General features: G+C 44.7%; 1 protein-coding gene across 2 annotated transcripts in view; it reads right to left on the reverse strand.

The window, feature by feature from the left end:
* LOC101167440 (single-stranded DNA-binding protein 3) overlaps window positions 1–20,397 on the reverse strand; it is a 68,674-nt gene that overhangs the window by 25,065 nt on the left and 23,212 nt on the right. For both annotated transcript variants that reach the window (XM_023954125.1, XM_023954124.1), the window contains exon 4: window positions 15,742–15,826. In XM_023954125.1, coding sequence (XP_023809893.1) covers window positions 15,742–15,826 — 85 coding nt within the window. The remainder of the gene's footprint in view (window positions 1–15,741; window positions 15,827–20,397) is intronic.

Below are 20,397 nucleotides of genomic sequence, written 5' to 3' on the forward strand. Positions count from 1 at the left end.
CAACAATAATGAAAAAAAAACTCCAAAACCAACCTAGGAAGGTTTGCTTTCACCGTAACTATGGTGACGGAAGGATAAAATGCACAGTCTCCATAAACACACCATCAAACGTGCATGCGCGTGGAGGGGCACACGCCACATGTTGTGCAGACACACACAGCTCCATCAATCTTTTCGTTTTCTGCCCTGTTTTATTTTTTCCTGAAGCTCAGACACACACAGCCCGGCACCTTAACACCTCCCTCCTGGACACGCCCACCGCTGTCCATCCCCTCCAGTCTCAGACAGAAGTGGAGGCCAATCCCTGGGCGGGTCAACCAGATTAAACTCCCTCCTTAATCCGCTTGGCTTTCACCTCCTGAGCTGGAAAGCATGAGGGATGGAGGGATGAAGAACGGGGCGAAGTGGAGGCGAGCAGAGGACTTAAAAGGGCAGAAGAAAAAAAAGGTGAAGAGAGGAAAAAAGGAGGGCAGGACCGGGGGAGACGGCTTAATGACAGGAAGTACAGGAAGGGGGAAACAAGCAGCAGGAAAGTGGAAGGCAACAGGAAAAGGAGGAAGTGAAACATGAAGATTTGGAGGACAAGTGACAGAAAAATAAACAACTACATTTGCAACTCCTTTAAAGAAATTGTGTTTAAGCATTTTTAAAGCTGCTACTATCAAATGCCAAAAATACCCAGTTTAAATATGGATGCACCTTTAAGTTTCACAAATCTGTTCAAACCTTCTTTAAACCACCACTAGGTGGCTCTAAAGATTTAAAACTATATTATGTAGGACAATTTATGCGATCTAAAGATATTTTTTTTTTATCTACGGTAGTTTCTGAGATCTCAGCTTAACTGCATCGACATAGCTCGCAGTAGCATCTACAGCCTTTATGTAATATTTTTAAACTTTCAGAATAAAAGCCTTTTGCCTGCAAAGCCTATGCTTTTTTTTTTTTGGAATTGTCATTTAACAGCAGATGGAACTTGTATATCTTCCAGCAGCCAGTGGTTTTGAGGAATTGTGGGTAATAGCTTTGTTTCATTCATTTTAATTTTGAAATAGCTATATACATTTTTTAAAATACAGTTCTGTGGCTTTTAAAAGTCTTTCTAAGCTTTAAATAGCTAAGCAAAAGCCAAAAATAGTCAAATTAAATATGAGTGCACATTCAGGATTCAAGAACCGAGCAACATAGCTGTTCAAATGCTCTTTAATCACCACTGAGTGATGCTAAAGCTTTTAAACTTATTTATTATTTAGAGCAATTATGTGTACAGGATATTCATTTTTTTTCATGTATCCACAGTATTTTTTTAGAGATTTCAGTTTAACTGCATTAACAGAATCATTTGCAGCCTTTAAACAAAATTTCTTAAAGTTTCAGAAGTCAAGTATTTTATTAGTAAACACATAAATTGAAATTGTCGTTAAACAGCAGGAGGAACTAGCAAATCTTCTTGCTGGTTTCCCTTTAGAAGAAACAGGCACTTCACCGGGGAATCAAGGAATTATGGGTAATGGTTGTATGAATAAAATATGTCCACAACAAGAGGCCTTCGTCTGTTTGCTCAGCTGTTGGGCAAGTAAAAAAAAACCTATGTTGACCTCTCTGTTAATCAGTGAAAGATGAAGTGAGAATACGGCAGGAAGGAGGAGAATCTCTTGGAAGGAAACACGTTATATGGCCAGGCTGGAGGGGGGGTGTTGGGGGACTCCTTCCCCTATAAAAGGGAGGGGGAGGGGGAAGGAGAAAGACGAGAAGCAGTAAAAGAGGGAGGTATGTACAGTAGAAGAACATCAAAGGAGATAAAACCTGCCTCAAGATTTTAAACTGTCTGAGGACTTCCAAAGTGTTTTTAACCCTCCAGTCCTGGAGGAAGACCAGCTCTGCAGGTTCCTGACAAACTTCAATCTGTCAATGCAGAGGGAGGAGGACGTGTCCGGGTTTCGTTTCTTCTGTTGCTGGTCTGAACGTTCACCTGAGTAAAATTCCTGATCCTGATTGTCCTACAGAGCGATCCAATGGAAGGTAAGATGGCGTAGGCAGAAAGTGAGAAGTCCACTGGAGTCAGCATTTGTCCTCTTTTACTCCATCAGAGCTTGGTACAGGTCACTCCACCTCAGCCTGGACTGAAGCTTTGCACACTTGTGCTTAAATTCTGTCGTTCTCGACATAGGTTTATCTGAAGGTGAACCAGAGGGCTTCTTCCGGCGCCTTGCCACCGAGGAGCTCATTGACAACTTGGGGACTTCAGCTTGGCTGATGGACAGCCCCACCTTAAAGTCCTCAGCCTTTTCTTCCTCAAGAAAAGTCTTTAGGGTGTAAAAACACAATTCTATTGAAGATATATGGTATGTTGAGGCACAGCAAACACGCAGACACACACAGAGACACATGCGTCTCCTAACAAGTGATTGACGACTTCAGGAAGCAGCTCTTGGGAAGTTGAAGTCCAGTCTGGTTGGGTTTATTTTACACATTCACTCCTGTCTACCATCTATATGCCCCCCCCCCCCCCCCCCCCCCCCCCCCACACACACACACCGAAGCTCGCAAACTTGTTGGAAGATGTAACTTTTCCTCTGATGGTTTCCATCTTGTTTCTCTGTGGTGTGTCTTATCATCACATTCTCATCCGATCATTTACCACAACTGTCCCCCTCTGTGAGGCATCATGGGGCAGGGGAATGTGTGTGGGGGGCAGAATCCAGGTGAGCTGAGCTGCAGGTGATACCTGGACGCCGTCATGAGGACGGTAGCCATTATGACCAATAACTGAGCGGCAAATGAAAATGATTGAAGCGTTTCCCATTGATCAACGATCAATGCTGTTGAAGAGTTTACTGACTGCTGACATGGGATCAAAGCAGAGGATGTGGGATGAAGACGGAAGCAAAGGAATGAAAACCGCTGGAAGATTTTCATAAGGTGGTGGAAGAAAAACGAAAAGGAACAGGACGGACAGCAGGGAGGAGAACATAAGAAGCTCTTCTGGAGAAGAACATGCAGGATCATCCTTTAAATAAAGGGAAACTGACAAAGACAGAAAAGTACAAAGCTGCGGTTTTAGGAGTCTGCGGTGAGATCTTTGTTTGCACATCTGAAAACTGTTTTCAGAGGAAACCTCCAGAAAAACCAGCCGCCGCGTTCTGCTCCTCTTTGTTCACCAGGTTTCAAGTGGAGCTCCGCAATCACACGTCTTTGGCTGCACACTTCCAGTGTCTGCGTTTGCAAAGCACCTCCCAGCTCCTAGGCCCCTCCACCAAAGCAAGGACTTCATGTCTTCTTAGCTCATGCAAATGGGGGGTCGGCTTTAGACCTTTACTAAAATGATCATGGGGGGGGTCAGCAGACCTATCTTCAAAGAGGGATTGTGAGTCTGTTTGAGGACGGAACCCCATCAATGCCTAACAACTGCAGTGTTTAACACACAGCAGTGTGTTGCCACAGTGACTGGACACAGCTGGAAGGCTGGTGTGTGCGTGTGGGTGTGGGTGTGTGGGTGAGGGTGTGTGTGTGTGTGTGTGCGTGTGTGTGTGTTTGGGTGCGTGTGTGGGTGAGGATGTGTGTGTGTGTGTGTGTGTGTGTGCGTGCATGTGCGCAGACTTCTTGGTTCAAGAGAGGCTCATTAAATCTGCAGGAATGGAGAGAACAGCAGACAGAGATATAGAAGCGAGGGAGGGGTTTATGACGCTGCATTTCAAGAAATCTGTTTGTTTATTTTTTATGAAATCCTTAATAGTTCAAAACCATTTTGATGTCAAAGTCCAGAGGTACAGAGGTTACACCTCTGGGAGGTAATCTGGGTGATGACTCCAGGGAAATCCTTGGGGTGGATTCATCTGGATTTCAATCTTTTAAGACTCAAACATATTTCCTAAAAAAACAAATGTCCGAATAGACACATTAAAAAAAGGTCATTTTCATCCTGTAGTAGTTCGGAGGCTCCGTCCTGCATCCGTCACCACACGATGTAGAGCAGACAGTAATCTGTCTGCTATACAGACGCCCTGAAGAGATTACAGCATCCAACAGCTCAGCTCAAGCTGGAGGGAAGAATAAGGTCTTCCTCTGGGGGGGTGGGGGGGGGCTTCGGTGCCCATCCCATAAAACAGTCATGCAGAGGAAGCAGACCGGCGGAAAGCAGCCTGTCTTAGTGCAGCTGCATGCCCAGCATTGCATGAAGCCTGTGAGACATTCAGTTCTACATGCACAAATGCAGACAGGAACTCAGCTGTGATTAGTCCAAACATGCAGCCAACAATAAATCCAAGGCTCCGCCCCACTTTGCTCTGAACTTCGTCACAACAGAAATAACGGACTGACGGCTTACAGCCAGACGGCGGTGTCCAGGTTGGAATCCAATAGAACATGAGTGCTGCCGATTCTAACAGACATTTGACCAAATGTTTCAGCTCATCGTCCGGTGACGACTCGTAGAAAAATAAGAAACCAACTTTTAACTCGTGATAAGCATCTGTAAGCAAGATGGCGGAGCGCATGGACGCAGCGGCTCAGTGGTCGGTCAACGTGTTGTTTGTTTTTATTTTTTACTATCTCCTTCTTTCTCAAGCACCATCAGTCTCACGAACAACATCTACACCTGGAATGACCTCCTAAAGATTGGAGTTTGCAACAAAAGCAATGTGACAACTAGGGATGGGTATCGTTAAGGTTTTAACGGTACTACTACTCTTATTGATACTGCTTATTGATCCGGTATTTTAACGGTACTCTTATCGATGCTTTTTGAGGACGAATAATAAATAAATAAATAACAAATGAAGAACATAAAGTATTTTATTTCCTCATTATGCAACAAAACTGTTTCTTTTAACAAAAAATTTTACTTTATACATGAGAATGTTCCAGACAGGATATTCATTTAATTATTTAATCTAATTATTTTTATTCTTTATGAGCGTGATGTTTCCTTTGATCTTTTGTCCATTTTCCACAACCTTGAATAGACCTTTTTGTCTGTCAAACACCAGAGTTAAGTTAAGTTAAGTTAAATGATGGAAACAAATTCACTTTGATGCAGACTCCTTTCTATTTATTTATTTTTGTTTAAATCCAGTAAACCCAATAAATTATATTAATTTTACGGATGACAACTATCATTAGACATTAAATATTATTAAGTATTAGGAAGCAGCTGATAGTGTGTCACGGGTCTGGAATCATAAGTGGTGAATCTAAGCCCCGCCTCTCTACCTGTTTGTTTGTGTAGAACACGCCGCCCCAGCGTGTTCTACACAAACAGCGCAACATACAGTCATCGTAGCAGCAAGGTGACGGCATGGTAGGGGCTCCTTGATGCAAACTTCATTAATTTTACGCAGAAACGGGTGTTCTTAGTCTAGGGCTCAAGTGTCCCCTACGAGATCACCACAGACTATGTGCGCTGCCTTGTCTTGTGTGTGCGCGCGCGCGGCACGTGCTGTCTAAACAACAGCCCCGCCCCCCGTGCACACAAATAGACAAACAGAGCTCTCCGCTTCAACGAGAATACCGAAAGTAATATCATCATTAATTAACGGAAAATTGACTGACTTGGTATGTTAAATATGACAAATAACGCTTGTGGGACACAAAAAAAGAGAAAAAGTAACTTCTCCAGTACCGATAGCAGAACCGTTCAGGTCAGATCTTAACAATACTGCGGTCTTGAAGAATGTGGCCCCGGGGCTGGTTCAATACCGGGGCACGGTACCCATCCCTAGTGACAACTGGGTTTATCTGTTCACAAGATTCCTGCGGACGCCCGGCCGGGTCACCATGGGTTACCATTCCACTGGTGACACGGCAGCAGAGCCGGCGCTCTAACAAGGCTCAGAAGGCAGCCTTTCAGACCACGGCTTCAACGGTTTCCCAGCCTGCTTGACCCAAACGCCCGCTCCCTCGAGAATCAAATGGACGACCCGAGATTGCAGGTTTCCACCAAAAGAGAAATGGGGGACAACTGTGTCAATCCCACTATCCATCCCAGACTCAGCTATTGAGCTAGCGGGCAACACAACACAGCGTCAGGACGGGACAGCGTGCTCCGGTAAGAGCCGAGGAGGAGGACTCAGTGTGTACATTACTAATGACTGGTGTACAAACACAGTAAGCAAAAACAGACACTGCTGTGCTAACCTGGAGTATGTTACTGTTAAACGCAGACCTATTTATCTTCCAAGGGAGTTTACCATTGTTCTAGTAACAGCTGTTTACATTCCTCCGGATGCTAACACTAGCTTGGCTATCAGACTTTTACACGACGGCATTAGCAAACTAAAAAGCAAAGGCTTTGTTGAGCTGTGCTCATTGTAGCAGGGGACTTTAACCACGCAGACCTCAGCGCAGATCGAGCTACCTAGATTCCATCAGCATGTTAAATGTGGCACAAAAGGAGCAAAAACTCTAAATAAAGTGTACATAAACACCAAGCAGGGCTGCAGGGCTAGACAGCTTCCTCACTTAGCTCAGTCATGCTAATCAGATCAACCCTGGATGGCATGTGAGGTTCAGAGCCTGCTCAGAGAGAGGAACACCGCCTTCAAGCCAGGGGATCGGACTCATTACAGCTCACCTGGGCAGCAACAACAGGAGGCAGCTGTGGCAAGAAATCCAGCATCTCACCATATTCAAAACCAACCGGAGTGTTGTGGACGGTAATGCCAGGCGGGCAGAGGAAGTCAGCCTCTTTTTTGCTCACTCTCGAGGTGGAGCCACTTCAAATAACCACAAAACATCTCAAGGCCGACAATGTTTCAGCCCTGAAAATCGAGGAGAGCCATGTAAGGCAGACACTGCGATCCACCATCCCAAGGAAAGCGGCAGGACGAGGCGGCATCCCTGGCAAAGTCCTGAAAGAACATGCTGGAATGTTTTTGACCAGTCCCTGTCCACCGTCCTACGATGAAATTCGCCATGATACCTGTGCTGAAAAAAAACACACAGCTCCATCCTGAGTGGCTACCGACCAGTTGTTTTGAAAAACTAATGCTGAGTCATATCAAACCAGGCCTTCCCCCAAGCTTTGACTCTCATTAGTTCACTTACGGAGGAAACGGATCCAGAGGACGCCGTAGCCACAGCCATCATACTGCACTACCCCGCCTGGAGCAGAAGGGGAGCTACTTTTAGATGCTCTTCGTAGACTATAGCTCGGCCTTCAATGCGATCCTTCCCTGTAAGCTGCTGGAGAAACTTAAGAAGTTGGCGTCAGACACATCTTTGACCCTTCACCTCAGCACTGGTGACCCATAGGGCTGCGTGCGGAGCCCCCTGCTCCACACTCTCTACACTCATACTGGGCCCCCACCCACCAGTAAAACCATCATGAAGTATGCAGTTGAAGAGGATGAGAGTGCCTATAGGGATGAAGTAGAGCGGCTGTCAAGATGGTGTAAGGAGAGCAACCTGCCCCTGAACATCTCAAAGACAAAGGAGCTGATCATTGACTACATGAGGAAGAAAACGACCACATCTCCGCTTTCCATCTACAGGGAAAAGGCAGAGAGGGCTGCAGACTTCAGATCTCTAGGAGTCCAGATTGAGGAAAGCCTGACTTGGAGCACAAACACTTCTGAGCTGCTGAAAAAGGCCCAACAGATTCTTTACTTCCTCAGGGTGCTGAAGAAGAACAACATGTGTCAGGGACTCCTACTGTCCTTCTAGCAGTGCAGCACAGAATCCATCCTGACTTACTGCATCGGCGTGTGGATCACCAGCAGCACAGCAGCTCAGAAGAAAGTCTTCCAAAAGGTCATAGACTCGGCCTAGAAGGTCAGCGGCTGTTCTCTCCCCCTGGACAACTTTAACGGTTCAAGAAGGACCAACACATGCTCAGGGACACATCACACAGGACACACTCTGAACTGTTACCTTCAGGACGGCAGGACAGAAATCAGAACGCGAACAAACAGGTTAAGAAAACAATTTCTATCCCACAACCGTCAACACACTCAACAAACATAAGAAGGACTGCTGAAAGGTCTAGCTGTGCAATAAGTGGACTAATATGAGAGTAGTGTTTTTCATTTTTATTATTTTTTCTGTGTCTGTGTTTGTGTTGTTTGCCTTAGATGGTACTATAACATTGTGTTATTTGTTTATTTTCTCTTAACACGCGACTGTAAGAACACAAACTTGCGTTCTATTCTATTCTATTCTATTCTATTCGGCAGAAAAGTTTTTAAAGCAAAACTCAGATATTCTGCGGTTTAAGAAAGAACTCAGGAGGTTTGGTGACAGTTTTTGTTCCAAACGAACAGAGAATAATGATGAACCTGAAAAACAATCAGGAGGAAGACTGTGGACCGCCGTCTTCTGGGGGGAGGGGCATCAGGAGCTGCAGCCTTCATGGGAGAGGCACGGCAGACACCCATGAGCAAGGCGTGTTGCTTCTTTTTATTACTAGAGTGTGATTTCACTGCTAAACTGGGTTGGTAGCCCCCTCCCCAGCTTCATTGGGGGGGATAAACAAAAGCCCCAAGCAGCATCCAGAATGCAGCATTCGTTTAACTGTTATGGATGACGATGTTGCAGCTAACAGGATGTTCACGGGTAACTGCGTCAGGGAATTAAACGGGCTGAGGATCTCCATGCAAATGCTGCAGGGCGTGGATTCTACAAGAACTGTGCACAAGTGGATTGATGGCATTGGCGGCGCCTTGGGCTCGCAGGATGCAGGGCAGAGCTGGCACCCAAACCCAGATAAAGCATAAAAGATGAAGACTTCAAAAGGGTCCCCAGTTTCCCCATGATATCCCCCCTCAGCTTCATGCCACACACGAGCTCATGCACATCACAGTTCACTTTCAGCTCATCCAGAGGAAGAAAACGCATCAATAATATTTAATCTTCTGCTTCAGCCGCTTCCAGACCGAGGGCAGCATTTCCCTCTTAAAGGTGAAGATGTGCACCGATAACCGGCCTTTTTCCTTCAGACTGGAACAACGGTAAACAACACAAAGACGGGGTCCTAGGGTCCATCCGCCCACACCCCCTTTGATATTAAAAGACGAAGCAGGCGGAGGAAGTGAGACATGTTTAGGATCCTGTTAGCGGGGAGGATTCGGCATGGCGGCCTCATCCTTCCAGAAGAACCTTCTCTGCCCAAACTATGGATGCTATTATTATTCCTGGATGTTGTCACGCCATCACGCTTCTCTCCTGCCCCCAAGCAAGAAAGCGGGCACTGGTAGCACCCGACCACATTACCCAATCAATCTCTCCTAAGAAGCAGAGGGGGAGGGGGAGGACCTGAGAAGAAATGAAGCAAAAACCGAGGAGGAAGAGGTTCTTCAAAGCCAGAGGAGCGAGCCGCAGGAACTCACAAAGGCGCCCCCATCAACGGCTGTTTACAGAGAAAAGCTCCGCCCCTTAAGACACCTGTTTCTGGGACAAATATTTAACCCTCTCACATGGTCACCAGCAAAAGCTACCAGTGAGTCCACGTCCATCTACGACCTGCCAGAGCTGGAGCTCATCAGCTCTGCCTTTATTCAAGTTAATCGATGAAAGACTCAAACATGCAGACAATTAATTAATAGGATGACGGACAGAGGACAGAAACACTGCATATTCCTCTGCAGTAAAGCGTTTGCAACCTTTTGCACATTTACTTTATGTTCTATGATAATTCAGATTTCACACATTAAAATGGTTGGGTCAAACTGGGATCAGCTTAGAGTTGAAAAACCAGATTGTAAATTTGAAAACAATGTTTTTTAAGTCCCCCTAAGGCCATTTAAAAAAAAAATAAAAACGCTCCCGTTGGTGTTTTCATTATGATTATAAGGTTTTTCACCAAAACTCCACAACCTAAGTGTCTTAGAAAGAAATGACTGGCAATGACTGTCGCCATCCGGGAGTGAGCTCATTGTGAGTTCCCACCTCTTTCCACGCCTCGACCTCTTAAACGCTGCGTTTCCATTACCTATGAAATTGTGCAAATTACATTTATGATCATAAATCCGCCTAATGGAAACACGTGGAAAACTCGCATTTATCAACAAAGGTTTTTTACACTTGGAGGAGGTGGTTTTTTTAGGTGTATCAAAATTCACATATTTTACAAAACTGCAAAGGAAACAATTTTTCGAATTAAATGAGTCACGTGACCAACAACTCTGCACAGGTAGACAGTGTGCATCCATTTTCTTAACCCGCCGGGACTGCAGAGTTGTCAGAGCGCATTCCGGCTACTGATAGGCGAAGGAGGGTTACAGCCTGGACAGGTCACCAGCCTGCGAACGCTTCGCCGGATCCCGGCTTTGTATGGAGTGATATTTCTGCCATCATGTTACACAAAACTTTCTAAGTTGCACACAAAACTTTCTAAGTTGCAAGTGAAAATATTAAATATTTGCTTTTTAATAATTTTTATTCGGCTTTGTTTTTTTGTTTTTTTTTTGCTTTCAAAATACAAAAAACAATTGAAAAGCAAATATTTAACATTTTCATTTGCAACTTATAAAAGTTTTGTGTGCAACGTGGTGGCAGAAATATCACTCCTTTGCTGCTTGCTATGCCCAGCGGCGTGGCACGTTTGCTTCCTATGCAGCACCAAGGCAGCTACAGAGAAGCACCAGTTAGCCAGAGGAATAATAAAAAAAATAGATCCTCTAGTTTGATTCTTGTTTTTATTTTTCCCCTCCTGAACTAATGTGAGTCACAGAGACATGGAAGTAGCGGCTGAGAGTGATTTTTGCAGCGGGAGAGACTGATCTCTTGAACGTGATTACTGATCCTTTTGTAGAGCTTTTTAAAATAAATAAATCATATCTCTAAACATCCTCCGTGTCTTCTATGCAATGTAATGAGACACACACAGACAGAAATGTAATTATGATTTAATAGACATAGTATAATTGCGAAATTTATATATATAAATATTATATAATATATTAAAAATGATATATATACTGTACATATTTGTATATTAAAGACCTCATAGTGCCTTACCAACCAAACAGAGCACTCCGTTTGCAAAATGCAGGACTGCTTGTGGTTCCAAGAATATATAAAAGCACAGTTGGAGGTAGAGCGTTTAGCCACCAAGCTGCTGTTTTATGGAACTCCCAGCTCATGTAAGAGAGGCCGATTCAGTTTCTACATTCAAAGTTAGACTGAAAACATTCCTCTTTGGACAGACTTATTGTCAGACTAGTTAGTATTCAGAGATTATTTAACTTAATGTTAATTTGTTTAAATTAAACTTAACAACAACAATAAAGTTGTTACTAGGATGCTAGAAGTTTGAAGCTGGGGAAACTATGGTGCACTGGGGTTCTGTACTCTTTTTTCATCTACTTCTCCTCTCCTCTATTCTTGATCATTATTTATCATTTAGTTCTCCATGCCTCTGTTTGGTTCAGTGCGATTCATGTACTGTCCCTCTTTCCGAAGTGATTCCAGATTCCAGTTGGCTCATCCGTGCTCCTGTACCTGACTGTGTACCTCGTTTCTGCCTTGCCTCTACTACTGCTCCTACACCTGGTTGTTGATCCTGTCTCCGGCTCGTCTCGCGCCCCCAACTGTCCCCCAACTTCATCTGAATGAAAATCATTTGCTGGAGTTTAAATATGTAGTTTTAAAGTTAAATAAGTTAATTCTTCTCTATGAGTTCTGGTAAATCGGCTGTCCATCCTGGGAGAGGATCCCTCCCTCATGTGGTCACCCCTGAGGTTTCTTAGTTTTTTCCAGAATCCGGTTTTTTAGGAGTTCTTCATTACTGTGAAGGAGGTTGTAAGGGCAGGGATGCCAGATTAGTTTAGTCTGTTTAGTTAAAGTTTTAGTATTATCCTATTGAAGTCTATGCATTTATGATCCTTTTTGATTGTATGTTTACCTTACAATTACCGGTACGAAACCCATTGAGACGACTGTTGTTGTGAATTTGGGCTATACAAATAAAATTGAATTGAAATTGTGCTTTTTTTAAGCATTTATAGAATTTTGATAAAGTTTTGCACATTTGTGTAATGGAAACGCAGCTGTTAATAACTTGAATAACTTGCCATAAAAAAATCTTGAAAAAAAAATTAGGATTAGAAATGAGATGTTAAGAAGAAGGTATCACAGCAAGAATGGTCATTCTGACAAATAAAACAACAGAGTAATCACTGTCTATTTCTCAAAAGAAATCCATGGGATTTTGGTTTCTTGAAACCAAAGTGAGTACTTCCTATTTGGGAACATGAGAGGGGAGGGGTTGAGCTGTCCATTGTTGTTTCAGTCTATGTTGGCGACAGTAGTTGCAATAGACACGATGACTTGGAGCGACTCGGACCAATCTCTGTCGAATGGTTTCAAAATGTCGGTGCCTGTATTGGGAGGCATTGGTACTTACTATTTGGTAACAAGAGATGGGAGGGGTTGAGCTGTCCATTGTTTTACAGTGAATGGAATCGCCTGAACCAGATCGCCCAACAGTACCCGTCACGGCTACTGTTGGGCGACGGCGGGCACACCCTGGACAGTCTGTCGCAGGGCCCATGGAGCTCAACGATCCCGATCACTTCGCCGGCTTCCGGGAGGCAAGCTGGCGGCGAGATAGAGACCCGCTGCAGGATGGAATGCCAGCCAACTCAGGCATTCCTAAACTTTATGATATTTTAGTCAATAATAAAGTAGATTAATGCGGGACAGCAAGCCTTCAAACTCAGTCAGAGCGAGAACATGAATGCAGAGAACACATTTGGGACTAATTTTAGATACGTGCGGCGTTGGACACACTTAAAATATGTGCTGGGATTGCAGCAATGTGCCATCTTCTCTTCTCCTGCACCTGAGCTTATGCACGCTGGACGGGGCAGATCAGGGAGCTTGTGCAATGCACATGCACTACAGGGCCGTTGTGACATCACAACAGCTCATTAATTCTAACCGAGCGTCTTTTTCGACAGTTTGATTGACAGCATTTTAAAAGGGGAAACACTCAGAAAAGCAAAAAAGAAAAGAGTTTTTATTACATTTGTTCTCTTCATAAGAAAAAATAACACATGTACATGTCGATAGTCAAAGATTTGAAACTTGAAAGTACAAATTGTAAAAAACTGAAAATGTGAAAAATATGTAAATTTTAAAAAGTTACATTTTAACTTGATATATTGAACCTTTTTATATCCTTTTTCATTTTAGATCCTCAGATATGAGCAAAAGATAGATACAAAATTGTACAATATGATACTATAAGATGTGATGCTGTACGGTACAATGCTGTGCAATATTATGCTGTAAGATACGATACTGAATGATATAATACTGCAGGTTACAATACGGTATTATACGGTACTATACTGCACAGTACGATGCTGTATGATACAATACTGTACGGTATGACGCAGTGCGGTACAATGCTATGGTACGATGCTGAAACATCTTTGAATCTGTAACAAAAATGTCTGAACCTTTGCCACCGACAGTCGTATGTTTTTGTTGTTTTGACTGAATGTCACAGTAAAACCTTCTAAAGCTTCATCAGTAGCTTTGGCACGATTAAAGAAAATCACGAGAAAGACCAAACGTGTTGAAAAACCTGAATCAGGAAATGATAGTCACTGAATTGCAGTTTTTTAAATGACCTGATCTGTCTTGAAGCATTGATCAAGATGCAGTTTAGCCAGGAGCTGAGTGGAGTCAGGGAAGCGCTGCGATGTGAATGACGCACTAATGGCACTAAATCTGGCAACAACTGCACGTTTGGGGTCGGGACCTCAGCCTCAAAGACCTCATAGAGGGTGTCTCCCATGGAGTTTGTCTGTGAGAAAACAAAGGGTTCTTCTGCTGTCTTTACGTTTCTGTGTGCTCGTAAGCGTGTGCCACCCCCCCATCACAAGCCAGAGAGCTGTAGTCGCTCTTAAAGGCTCGCCATGTTCTTCTAATCAAAGGCATTTCCTCAACACATTGCTCTTTTGAGGAACGTCCAAATTTTGGCAGAAAGGAAATACACGTTGATCTCTTTAGGCAAACAAACATGATTAAAGGGACAAAAATACAATTCTGACAAGGACTGACTCTAATTACTTCACAAAGGCCCACAAATTTAGGCTCTTCATGATCCTTGAAGTGTGCATTCGTTTGCATGGTAGTGTGGGTGCATGCTGAACACACGTGTGTTTCTGCGTGTAAGAGTGCTCATGTCTGTGATCACAGATTCAGGGGAAAGCCAACAAGCTATCCAGCTAGTCTGGGGATTGCAGGACTGGGAATGCCGCCAGGGTTTCAATCCCACCACATTCCCTTGGATTAGCTGTTAACCAGTCCAGAGATGTAAGTATTAGCAAATTATACTCTATTATTTTCCCCAAAGTGGAGATGCCACAAAGTCAGCAGATAGAGGTGCCTTCAAAGTTAGCCAAACCCAGATGAGCTTGCCAAATCTGGAACTCAGAATGCATTCTGGTTCCATGTTGCCCGACAACTACATTATTTGTAAGACATAAATAAACAATCCATATTTCTTATGTATTCTGTAATTGTTCTCTCCAACTGTAATAACCCAGCTGCCAAAGAAGACCTGAGACGTTTAGAGGAAGCCATCCATCCAGGTCTTTCCGGACACGTTCCTCCTTCATACCTGCAGAGCGCCACCCTGAGGGAAGCATGTGCAGCTCTTAGGAACAGTCTTTTCTCTGTGATCCCAGAGCACTCGTATGCATGAGGAAATTGTTTTCAGCCAGGGGTTTGAGACGGAGACCCCATCAGGCAGTTGTCTGCGGGGAGCGAGGGTGGAGCCAGAGTTAATCAGGGAAAGAGGCCCCCATCACCCAGGGGATTCACCCGCCTTGGCCCTTCAGTCACATAAAAACATGACCCCTGTACTGACTGTCGTCAGAGCGTCTGCTCACCCTCTGTGGGCCGAGCTGCTCAGCCAGAACCATCAAAGATAGACCTTCAGGATGGGAAGCATCCAAAAAAATAGAAGCTGTAAACATATTGGGCTAAGAAGGCTCTGTGTTCCAGAGGTTGTGGTGTCAACTGATACCATTTTTACCTTTACGTTAACAGTACATTTGAGGAAATTAAAAAGAGTGGCTCAAACAACTTTGAGGCAGCGGCGGAGCGGCAGTTATGGCAGATCACTGACCTAAGCTGTCAAACAGCAGCTGTTAAAGAGCTGAGGAACATTCATGCAGCTGGAACATCTCTGCAGAAAGGTGCAGGAAATTCTATGGCATTTGGACTCATTAGACACAACTGTCAGATTTAATTAACTACTGGACCTAATTAACCATGTAATTAATCCTATAGTGGTCAAACACACGTGAATAGACACACACGCAAGAAGTACACAGGTAATACATAATAAGTAATCAGTTATCTAATCAGTTCAGCTTCACATTTTTTCTCATCCAAGTTCACGAGAGCTGAGCGGTTTACTGTTAATCTGCCCAAACCTATTCCAGACATTACTTTCATCCCCTCAACATCTGTACAGATTCGTGGAAAAACAGTCATCCATCAAATCTCCAATGAACAGAGGGGGGGGGGCATTGACCCTCGCCTTTCCTGCCCCGCAGCCCCACAACCCAGGCGTGGTGCAATCCAAAAACAGCCCCCTGTCTTTGTATTGTTCTAGAATGGCCGTGTTATGGGCAAGTGTGATGCTCTGGTGGACCGATACGAAGCCAGGCGGCAGCAGCACCTTCACCCCCACCAGACAAAAAAGCAGCATCATCAAGCCCCTCTGATGTGCTCCCACATGGAGAGTGGTGTATGTGTGCAGAATGGAGGGTTCGGTTCACTCACATAGTCATGGAAAGCCTTGGCCTCGCTGGAATGTTCGCATGTCTCCCTCCGGTCTGGCGCGGCACAGTACAGATCCCAGAATACACTGCACACAGGACAGAGACAGCCATCAGGCAGGAGGCTCCAATCCAAACATCTCCTCCAGAAGATGCTTCGTAAGATCCTACAGTTTCCTCCAACAGTTAAAAGAGTAGATATTTGAAAGGCACAGATGGAGAGTTCAAACTCTCACCTGGACTCAAACAAGCTGCAACAATGAAGGTTCAGGTGGAGACATGAACACACTGGTGGGTCAGAGCCTCACCTGAGAATCTGAGTCCACATCAAATGACGATTCTGTGTCAAAAATCCATCTCCAACTTTTTGACATCTAAATGAAGCTCGGTTCTTCAGCCCTGGTGTTTACCTCTCCTCACGCACGCTAACAACATTCAGACGGAGCTTCAACAGGTCAGCAGCATTTCTCAGAAAGAACAGGACGCATCTTGGTCCCTCATAAACCTTCACGTCTGTAAAAACAGGAACCTTTCAGCTCCGGTGTGTGGTCATGAAATACCTCCGCGTGCATTTCTCAGGTGACCTGAGGTCAACATTCAGCTCTGATAATGTTTATGGAAAATCAGCCATCCTGATGTCTTTTAACCAGAAGAGCCCAGCTCCTCCGGTGCGTCAGGGGCCAGCAGGTCCAAAAGTGAAAATGAGCTTTTAATTACTGCACTGCAAGGAAGCAGCTTGATTTCTGAACCAGGTCAGGACAAACAGTTCATTCCTCCAAGGCAGATTTTGGAGAGTAAGGAAACTTTTGAGAGGAGCTTCATGCTGACATTTACAGTTAGACTTCAGCTGTTCCAAACTTTAAAATCTTCTTAAAATTCCCCAGAAAGCAGCACCTAAACCTCCCATGTTCTTAAGATTGCTTGGAAATGACTCAGCAGGTAATTCTGAATCCACAAACCTGACCCCACCCTCAGAGAAGAGCGCAATGCAGAGCTCTAATGTTGATGCCCACCCCCTCCACTGGGACAGTGTGACATTTTTAAATTAATCCAAAAAACTAGAGACGTTCCAATCTCACTAAGAAATAATCATCACCACTAGATCCTATATTTAATAAAACAGGTTATATCATATCCCACGGTATATTATACTGTGTTGGATGTGTACCACATTTTTTCAGTGATTCCGATACTAAAATGATTTTTGCTTAATGATGCAGAAGAAATGTTTGTGCAGAAGGATCTTGGACAGGGCTGGGCAACCCTGGTCCTCAAGAGCTGCAACCATCCTGTTTTCCAGCCCTCCCGGTACTGCTTGATGCACCTTCAACACCTAAACCAGGTGAGTCAGGATGTGGAATCAGTTGACTCAGTGAGATCAGGGTTGGCCAGCTCCGGTCTAGGATATGTCAGTCAAAACCACTGAAAACTTAATTCAACCTTTTAAAGTTACATATCATTTCTGTCCTTCTGTTTGAACAGTGGCTGAATGGTTGGTTAAGCACAGGACTGGAACATGAGAAACCAGGGTTCGATTCCCAGGCGGAGTGATGAGCTTTAGACAGTGTGGGTCCTTGGGCAAGACCCTTCACGCTGCTGCTTAACTATGTAGCCACGTAGTACTGTGCCAGTCCCCAGCCTGGATAAAATACAGGGTTGTGACAGGAAGGGTATCCGGTGCAAAATACTCTGCCAAACCACCTGTCCTAATCAGTGAAAGCTGATTGGTTGGCTGATTGGTACCCTTGAAGGAATATTCAGAAACAACAATGTTTCAACAGTGTTTGAACAGCTGTGAATGTTGATCATGCATACTCAACAGTCTAGTTCAGCCAATCTTTGATCTGCTAATTTCCTTAAATAACATCTTTTTCATCTCATTTAACCTGATATTTTTTTTTTCATTTAATGTGCCTTGGTTTTTGTTATTTAGGGGTTTCCAGGTAACAAAGTGCAATAACATTTTTCTGAAATGAAAAGAATGGGAAACGCTGCAGCCCACAAGCTGAAAGAATATTTAAATAATTTATTATTTTCTTTTTAGTATTTAAAGATTTTTTTTCAATTTTCCTGTCCAACAGCTGAGTGAACAGATCAGAGATGAAGGCCTTTTGTGTTGGACAGATGTTACTGTTACAACAGGGGGTTAGGAATCTTTTGACACACGAGGTGCATATTTGTATAAACCCCTTTTGGATTTGAGGCTTTATTTTGATTATGTTCAGAGACATTTTTTGTTGGACCGGATGGAAAACAGAAGAAAGAAGGAGAGAGGTGGATATTAGAGATGGGACATGAGCTTACAAAAGAAAGAGGGGGGGGGGGGGGGGGGGGGTTAAGGAAGTTGGAGGATGATTAACGAATGTGTGTGTGGATGGGGTTGGAATTACAAAGCAACAAGTTGCTGGAGGTGTTAATGTTAGTCTAAAAGAGGCGGGGCCTATCCAAATATACTCAAATGTTACAAATATACCTGTGGCTCCAAAAATCTTCACACACAAACATGTCAACCTGTACACCCTACAACTACATTCACATGCACATACTCATGCATACAAACCATCACATGTGAAGCATTTCATTCTGTCACGTGTACTATTAGTGCAAAGGTGAGCTAATGCCTGAACTCAGGTGAATATGTTCTGCTGTGATGGATTATGCAATGTAAAAAGAGGGGGAGCTCCCACTCACACCCACACCAAGACCCCCGCTGAAGCAGCAGTCCCCCCCGTATTTGAAGATTTATACACACAGTTGGGGTGAGGGGGGCACTCAGGGAGTACCAGTATGTCCTTTTTAGACAAGTATGTCCTGAAAAACCTGGCTGGGGTCTCTGAGAAATGACAGCTGATGCAGGTTTGCTCCCGCTGAAGCACCTGTGCAGGTGTGTGGTGGAACAGATGAATCTCATTGCCTCTGGGCAAAATCTAAGGCTAGAATCACAAGTGGGAGCAATAAAAAATGAAATGGAGACTGGAGAAAATGCGCCCAAAGCAGTGATCTGAATGAACAGCTGATGTTAAGGTGGCGCCAAAGTCACAGATTTGTAAAGAGGGAAAATCCATCCTGCAGTCCAGACCAGCATCCTTTTCTGTGACACTAATTAGCAGAAATTAACTGCTACATTCACACCTAATTAGCAGCAGCTGTCAACTGGAAATTTCATACTCTGCACGCTGCCGTAACAGCAACATTTCTGTGCAATTATATAATCATTTAATCTAATCATCTCACCACGGGAAGCTATATTCAGGTTTTTTTTTGGGGGGGGGGGCTTACGGACAACACTGAGAAGGGAAAGGCACACTTGCCCCCACCCTAACGAGTGACAGGGAGGATTAAAAGGACGTCTCAGAGTCCCCAGAACAGAGAACCCATCGCCACAGAAGTCAATGATGGCATCTATCTGACAAAGGAGAGAGGCGGGGCCAAATGATAATCCAGAGTGTGTCATTGGTCAGTCAGGAGTGAGAAGCAAGAGTGGCGACAGGGGGTTGGGGGGTATTAGGGGTGATATGGAAGGAGGGGTCGAGGAACATGGCGGGTGAGGGGGTCGTAGAGGGTAAAGTAGTGTGTATGTGGGGTTGTTGTTGGGGGGGGGGCTGGAGCTGTGATTGCACAGTGATCTCTGGGCTGCTTTGGTCGGGTGCCGGGGCTGGCTTGCGGAGACGAGGCTCCAGCTGGATGGTGGGTGGATCATGGGTCCTCGGGGCCCTGGCTTCATCTTCGGCCCGCGTCTTGGTGTCCGGCGCCCGGTGTCCGGCGCCCGGTGTCCGTAATTTTTTTTGCAGTAATTTTGCGTTAAATTATATTTTAAGACGTCCGGCGTGCGACTGTTGACATTGTCCCAGAACCTCAAGAGTTTTCCTCTGATGATAGTCCATTGATTAATCAATCCATCCATCATCCAAGGTAACTTGTCCATCAAATTATCCATCCATCAACCACATTCTGAAGCCGCTGAATCCCTCTTGGAGGTCACATGGTTACTGGAACTTATCCCAGCTATAGTTGTATGAAGGCGGGGTTCATCCTAGACAGGTCGGTCGGCCGTCTGTCACAGGGGACATGCATAGACAGATAACCACGCAGTCAAACCTAATGGACAGTACATCAATGTCATCAATGAACCTATGCAGCACATTTCTGGAGGGAACTGGAGAAAACCCACACATGCACAAGAAGAACATGCAACCTCCAAACAGACAGAACCCAGCCGGGATTTGAACTAGGACTTTCTTCTTGCTCTGAGGCAAGGGCGCTAACCACTACACCGCCATGCAGCCTGGAAAATGATCATTGACATGTTCATTTAGTAGCGGAAAGGAAAAGTCAGCTAACGGTGGCTAACAACAAAGCTAACACCCGAAGGCCTTTCTTTGTCGTCGTGAACCGAACAACAGCTGCGCACCAGTGACCTCCACCACCACCAGCTGCCCTCCTCCACCCCAACCTCCTCCGCCTCTCAAAGACTCATCCTGAGACCCCTCTCCAGCTACAGTCGTCTACAGGAAGCAGCTATGGAGGCAAACCCACAGTGTGTGTGTGCGTGGGGGGGGGATGTCTTAAATATTGCTGTTTAACACAAAAGAGGCTGGGGTGCAAAGAGTTAATCCATTTGGGAGGTGGGGGGGGGTCTCCTTTCTGCAAACAAAGGAAC

This window comes from Oryzias latipes, chromosome 4 (genome assembly GCF_002234675.1).
Source record: "Oryzias latipes chromosome 4, ASM223467v1".
In the NCBI taxonomy this organism is placed as follows: domain Eukaryota; kingdom Metazoa; phylum Chordata; class Actinopteri; order Beloniformes; family Adrianichthyidae; genus Oryzias; species Oryzias latipes.